This window comes from Phalaenopsis equestris, unplaced genomic scaffold, assembly GCF_001263595.1.
Source record: "Phalaenopsis equestris unplaced genomic scaffold, ASM126359v1 Scaffold000002, whole genome shotgun sequence".
Lineage (NCBI taxonomy): Eukaryota > Viridiplantae > Streptophyta > Magnoliopsida > Asparagales > Orchidaceae > Phalaenopsis > Phalaenopsis equestris.
In genome coordinates, this window is record NW_018164444.1 from 1098647 (window position 1) to 1105687 (window position 7041).

The 7041-nt window shown below is 32.3% G+C and overlaps 1 protein-coding gene across 5 annotated transcripts in view; it reads left to right on the forward strand.

The window, feature by feature from the left end:
• LOC110017962 (putative E3 ubiquitin-protein ligase LIN-1) overlaps positions 1 to 3507 on the forward strand; it is a 22141-nt gene extending 18634 nt beyond the window's left edge. For 3 of the 5 annotated variants that reach the window (XM_020715144.1, XM_020715146.1, XM_020715148.1), the window contains exons 10-17: positions 980 to 1099; positions 1572 to 1703; positions 1799 to 1924; positions 2169 to 2279; positions 2363 to 2509; positions 2577 to 2702; positions 2935 to 3051; positions 3138 to 3507. In XM_020715144.1, coding sequence (XP_020570803.1) covers positions 980 to 1099; positions 1572 to 1703; positions 1799 to 1924; positions 2169 to 2279; positions 2363 to 2509; positions 2577 to 2702; positions 2935 to 3051; positions 3138 to 3155 — 897 coding nt within the window. In that variant the 3' untranslated portion in view covers positions 3156 to 3507. The other 2 variants (XM_020715145.1, XM_020715149.1) reach the window with 2 other exon arrangements.
• The last annotated feature ends 3534 nt before the right edge of the window (positions 3508 to 7041 follow it).

Below are 7041 nucleotides of genomic sequence, written 5' to 3' on the forward strand. Positions count from 1 at the left end.
AGCCCATCGCATTCTACGTTACATAAAACAAAAAGCATGACAATGAATTTTCCTCTCAGCAGAAAGCTCAACCCAACTAAATGCCTTTTGTGATGCAGATTGGGCTAGGTGTCGTGACACTCGAAGATCAGTTACTGGGTATTGTATCTTCCTTGGTAGTTCATTAATTTCTTAGAAAACCAAGAAACAAACCACAGTATCACACTCTAGTGCAGAAGCTGAATATCGGTCCATGGCCACTACTTGCTGTGAGATTATTTGGCTAAGAACAATTCTGCAAGATTTGGGGATCATGCATTCACATCCTGCCAATTTATTTTTTTATAACCAAGCAGCACTTCACATTGCCTCGAACCCGGTATACCATGAGCGAACAAAGCACATTGAGATTGATTGTCATCTCATACGGGAGAAAGTTCAAAAAGGAATAATAAAGTTGACTCATGTGTCTACTTTAGAACAACCAGCAGACGTTTTCACAAAACCACTAAACTCTTCTCAGTTCTCGATACTACTCAGCAAGTTAGAAATTATTAACATACATTCCAAACTTGAGGGGGAGTGTTAGGAGTTATGATAGGAAATAATTTATTCTTATAAATAAATTATTTCCTTAGAATTAGAGTTATGATAGCTTAGAATTAATGAAATATTTATTTTCCTATTTTACGTTATTTCCTATATCTCCTAATAATTAATATGAATTAATTATTAGATATATTAAGTTTTATACCCTTCTTTTCATATCATTTACCTTTTATTATTTTTTCTTTTACAAGATTATTGTAAGAGTTATTTATAATCCAGTTCATATTAGTGAAAAAGTGTGTATTCCACCACATTATTCTGAGTTTTAACAGTTGCTTATCCTACCAATAAACGTACAGAAATGTTTTACTTACTTGCAACATGCGTAACCAAATATATGACAATATAGTCCAGCTTACTCTACTTAGTTACAATTGCTTATCATGCGCAGAGAGTTTCCTGTGTACACACACAAATTTTGGAGATAGTCAACATTGGCAATGGATCTGTAACTGCTCTTATCTTCTACAAGGGCTACTTGTATTCAGGTTTCTCCGATGGTTCAATTAAGGTCAGTTTTACAGGAAAATAATCATTTCAACGTGACATGAAGATGAAATATAGCAAGTTATTTCTGATATATATATATATGATTTAACAGGTACCCTACAACAGTATAACAGATTTAGGGCAAAACATCGCCTTATATTTAGTTTATCATCTCTAGAAAGCAACAAAATTGAGAGGTGTATTTGCACATGCTCTTCTAATGCATGAAGTGTATTTAGATAGTTGACTTAAGCGTTGAAGACTCTTTTACCTTGTTGGAGCATAGAGTGGTTCATAAATAGAGGAATAAGTTATTGCAGCTCTATATATTTAAAAAAAAGGAAAAAAAAAACAAAACAAAACTTAACGTACACAAATTGCAGCGGTTCAAACTAAGATCAAAATAGCAAACAACTAGCAAATTACAGAATCTTTTATAATATATATTGTTAATCCATTTTCATTTAATTTTAGCATTTTATACGTCCATGTAGGTTTGGGACATCAAGGAGCAGCTGTCTGTGCTTCTGTGTGAGGTCAAAATGCACAAAAGGTCTGTTACTTGTTTCAGCATATATGAACCAGCTGACAGCCTTTTAAGTGGATCTGTTGATAAAACTGTCCGGGTAATTAATTAGAACGTACAACTTATGAAGCGAATTTTAGCAAGGAAAAACACAAATGCAAATAACAAACACATTTCGTGATGTTTGGTTTACAGGTTTGGAAAATTATACGGAATAGGTTGGAATGTGTTGAAGTAATACAAGTAATGGAACCAGTTCAACATGTGGGTGCTTGCAATGAAAATATCCTCATAGTCTCACAAAGCCGTGGTCTCAAGGTGGTATGGCTTTCATTTTTAATTTGAGTACCTTAGCCCATAACTATATGATGGAAATTTGTGACAAGAACTCAGTCAGTGCAGAGCTAAACTAGCCTATGCCTCCTATTTCCCTTTGCTCACCAGACTTTTTAGAACAATATGAAATAATACGCCATCACTACAACATATTATCAGCTTTTATCAGTACAATTGAGATTTGTTGCCAGACTGTGTTTGTTATAGGGGAGAAGCCTGTTTTTCTCAGGTGTGCCATGCATCAAGGAGCATCCAAACAGTCTGCAAGAATAAACATGTCACCTCACTTGCTGTATTTCAACGGAAGGTCTACTTGGGCTGTACAGATTCAAGCATGCAGGTAGATTGTAGTCCAGGAATAAAGCATTAAAATACATGATAATGCTATTTGATAGTCTCAACATAAAACTGAAGTCTTCCCAGGAAATAGACATAGAGGAAGAAAACGAGGTTGAGATCAGAGCCCCTACAACGAGCTGGAAAAAGCAAAGGACACCCATCCATGCAATTTGTGTTTACAAAGACTGGGTTTACTGTGCGGGTGCTTCAATTGAAGGATCAAATGCAAAGGTAGATAAATCTGTCTACATACTGGCAGATATACAATGGTTTTCATTTGATTTGAGAATAATTTTAGGATTGGAGAAGGCGCAGACAGCCTCTGATCTCAATCAAAATGTCAAGGCGAAATATTGTGCAGGCAATGACAGTGGCTGAAGATTTTCTTTATTTGAATCGCAGCTCATCTCCAAGTACAGTTCAGGTAATCTATTTACACTACCATTACAATTGTCCCCCGCCCCTTGAATTCATATTTTTGCTTATATATGGAAAGGCAATTTAGTCTTTTGCCCTATTAAAATATCAGCTTTTCCATTCCCAAAATATCATTTTGTCCTTTGTTGTCCTAGTCCCTCTCACATTGGATCTAGGGGCCCCACCAATAAAGAGACAGGTTCCGCCCCCCGAATGCTCAATTGTTTATGGTTTAACAGATCTTATTGAGAGAAAAGCGGCAGAGTGTAGGTAGATTATCAGCAGGCAGCAAGGTTACCAGTCTCCTTACAGCAAATGATATTATCTTATGTGGAACAGAAGCTGGACTGATCAAGGTAGAATTAAATCCTTTAGTATCACTATCATAATAGTCTTTTTTCAATGATTATTACTGAATGCTGTTTGAACATGTTCATAACAGGGTTGGATTCCTCTCTAACAGGCAAATGAACCAATCCATAACCCGTGCTGTTAAATAAGCAGGCATGAACATGTAGTTGACAAAAGAAATAATCATTTTTAAATTATCCACGAATTTTGCTACTCGGACCTCAAGTCCTAACGGCTATCTATATAAAACCGTTATATGTTGGAGTGGGAAAGATAAGTTCGAATTGCGTTCAACTTAAAGCAAACGTATCATCCAGTGATCCTGGAATAAAAATGTATACAAAATTAGTTCGGATTTCGATAGTATTAATACTGAAGTGTGCAAGTTTAGTAACCTGTTTGAAATGTTGGCATAGAATTGATCGTTAGTGTAAAAGGAAACATACGAAAACTGGACAAATGCAAGCAATATCTTTATATATATATATTTTTTGGTATGGCTTCAATATTTCATTAAAAACAACATAGCCATGCACAATCAGTTCAATTCCAATGAAATTCTTTTCAATCGCCTTATCCAACGGGCACAATGGCTTTGAAACATAAGCTTACAATAAACATACAACCAATACATAAACTTAAGCAAACCTAACCATGAATACAAAAATTAAGGATGTAACTTAGATGCTATTTAGTTCAATGTGAACTGCTATTCTAATGTTATTTTAGTAGAACAAATTATAATTATTTCTTGATATCTTAAATAAGATATATCTTACATATGATAATGTTCCCTATGCCATTAAAACCCTCAAATTTTGAGGCCCCTCTCGAGGAAAAAATATTGAGTCCAGAGTCCGGACGCAAGCTACGTCCGAACAACGGACGGACGCGATACAGTGGGGGATGTTTTTTCTTTTCCTCCTCTGTTCCGTCCGGTGTATCACGTCCATTGTACGGACGTAGGTTTGCACCCGGATTCAATGTTATTTTTTTCCCGTCGAACAATCAGATTGTTGAAAATATATTTTTGGTCAATTAGGAAAGCTTCCCTAGTTAATAAGCGGGCATTCCTGGCTGGCCAATGAACACCAAAATCTTTCCCGGTAAATGGACTTTGGGCGACGTGATGGCCCAAGATGAAACCCCCGCACTGGCACTAGCAAAGATGAGCAAATATACCCTAGTATAAAGAGCATTATTCTCTTAAAATAATATTTATCCTATTTTGCAGACTTCTAAATGTCATTCGAACAAGAAAAAATCATATTAGGCTGTATGAACATTGAATCAAACACAGAATATGTATAAATAATGTCTATCAAAACACAATTGAATGATAATATTGACATTGTTATAGTAACTAAGTATATCAAAATAGCAATGATACATGTATAACGAATAATATTGATTGTAATAACAAGCCCTTAGTGTAAAAAATAAAGGAAACTCAAACCATGATTACCAATAAATGACCTAGTTGGACGCATAATGAATTTTGGTTGCTAAAGGAATAAGAAATCCAAGAAAATGAAGTGCTAAATATGGTAAAAATATGAAAATAAGAGAAAAAAACCAGTTTTCAAAGTGGTACGCGAACAAAATTTTTATTAAAAAAACTTCAAATACACTGCACAGCGCGACCGCTTCATCTATCTCGTTGTTATTTTATTTTAGATGTTTTATGTGCACCTGTGATGATTTTTCAACTTTGTTTTTTTTCTATATTTTTGCATTCACATGCTCAAATAGGCTCTTAGAATAAAAAAGAATTTTACTATTAAAATCTAATAAATTATAGGCACAACTCACAAAATTTTTATAATAACTTTTTTCCTATGCATGTCTTGTTGTTTCATATGCATGTCTTGTTGCCAAATTCACAAAAATTAAAAATTTTAAATATTTACTTCCACTTATGACTATGTGTATATATGTTGTAAATTGTTCATGTAACCATTATAAGAGAAAATACTTCCTAGTAAGTAGTCGGGGCAATTAAATACTTATTTCATAGCTAACTCTTGCAGAATTAGTAGAATCTTTATATTTGATAATAGATAATAATTACACCTTATGGTGTCCTATAAAAAGTATGCATGCTTCTCTCCATTTAACTATCCAAATAAGTTATACTTGCTTAGGTTATTTTCTAGAATGCTTAGGGCATTTATTAGTGATTCTATCTTAGATAGGATTATAAGTCCATGTTGGGTAGCTACAACACTTGTGATTGAACTACTTTTTTTATTTCTTCATTTAGGCATCTTGTGCCTCTCATAATAAGAGTAAGTCCCTTTCAATCTTTATTCTACCAAGATAGAGTCTTAAGATTATAGTTTAGTTTTCTTCTTTGGGTTGGGGGTCTATAAAGTTTCATTAGATAATGCAACTCATGTGTTGCTGATAGAGAACTTTAGTCTATATTTGATCAACTACTTTTATGACAAAATAAATCCCGAGTTTGATGACTCGGGATGATGGGTCTGTGGAATCTTGATTTTCATGTTCACGAGATTAGAAACGCTTTACCTATTCTTTCATAATTCTCCCAAACTCTACCATTTCTTTGATGTATCACTTGATGTCTATTTATTGGCTTTTTCTACTGCTAGGCCACCACCCATTGAGATATGATTCTTTTCTATAAACACAAGAAACATATTTTTAATAGTTAGTTTGTAGTTTTCTTGTGTAACCACCTAATATGCAATTAACTGAAGGGAACATATTCCTTTGAGATTTCTATGACACCATGAATAGTTTTAAATTAGAATTCTCTAGTTATAGCTATTGAAGAATATTATCTATAAGTCTTCTTCAAAAATGGTATGAAACAAGTTAGTCGAATTATTTTTCAGACTTGCATTTCCAATACACCTTATGAAGACTACTCTATGAATATCCATCTACCTTTTAATTTTTATTATTATAATTTTTTTCTTATTTAATTTCCTCTCCCTCATTCTTCTTTTTCTTAAATTAGCGAGGATACTATTGACAGAGAAAATATAAATGATAATATGAATATAATAAAAAACACCTTAAATAAATTAGAATCCATTAGAGAAAAAATCTCTGTATTTTAGAAAGGACACTCGTGTTTTTTTTTTCTCTTACTCATGTGGGTATTCTTCTTCAACCAATCTAATTAATATAATCTTTAATATAAATTTTAATTCTTTTCTTTTTTGTTGTCTTGGTCACTATGATTTGTATATTGATGCGATTTTGTACCTTATGCCTTTTGAATTTTACTTGATGCAATTTTCATTTTTTTTATTGGTTTAATTATATCTTTAAACTTGAATTACATTTTATTTTATGAAAATTCGACACTAGTCTTTTCTTGTTTTAGGTTGGCACTTCTCAAATGAGGGTTTAAGTGACCTGATATATATCACTTTAATTACTTAAATTTTTTTTATTTTTTAAATATAATTATATTGATAGTTGTATTTAAAAGATAAAATTTTTAAATAAATCATTATGCTTTTTTTAGATCATAAGTAAGGTTAATCCTTTTTAAAATTAAAAAAAAATATTTTCTTTTGTATAATTACTTGTATATGTATCTCCAAATAATATTTTAAAATTAAAATATTATATTTATGAACCTTAGCATACTTAGATCCTTAGGATTGGACAAAATTTGGTGATCATATAAAATTCATATCAACAACACCTTGGTCACACTCAGTTGCACACACTTTTTTGTTGTGATAGGACATGTCCATAGATATTTGCTTAGCTTAGGGTAGGGTGTAGTTAAAGTTTTTCATATATGTGGCTATTATTTTTGTGATTGTTTGTTTAGCTGGATGTTTTATGTTTGTTTTATTATTGTTCATACAAGATTTTAAAATATGTATTATGATAAGATATATGCAATCTTTTTATGGAGTTGTGTTCAGTAGATAATATCCTTAAAATAAGTATTATGTTGATATTATTTACAATTTCTTACTAAATAATTCATATATTGAACACAACTT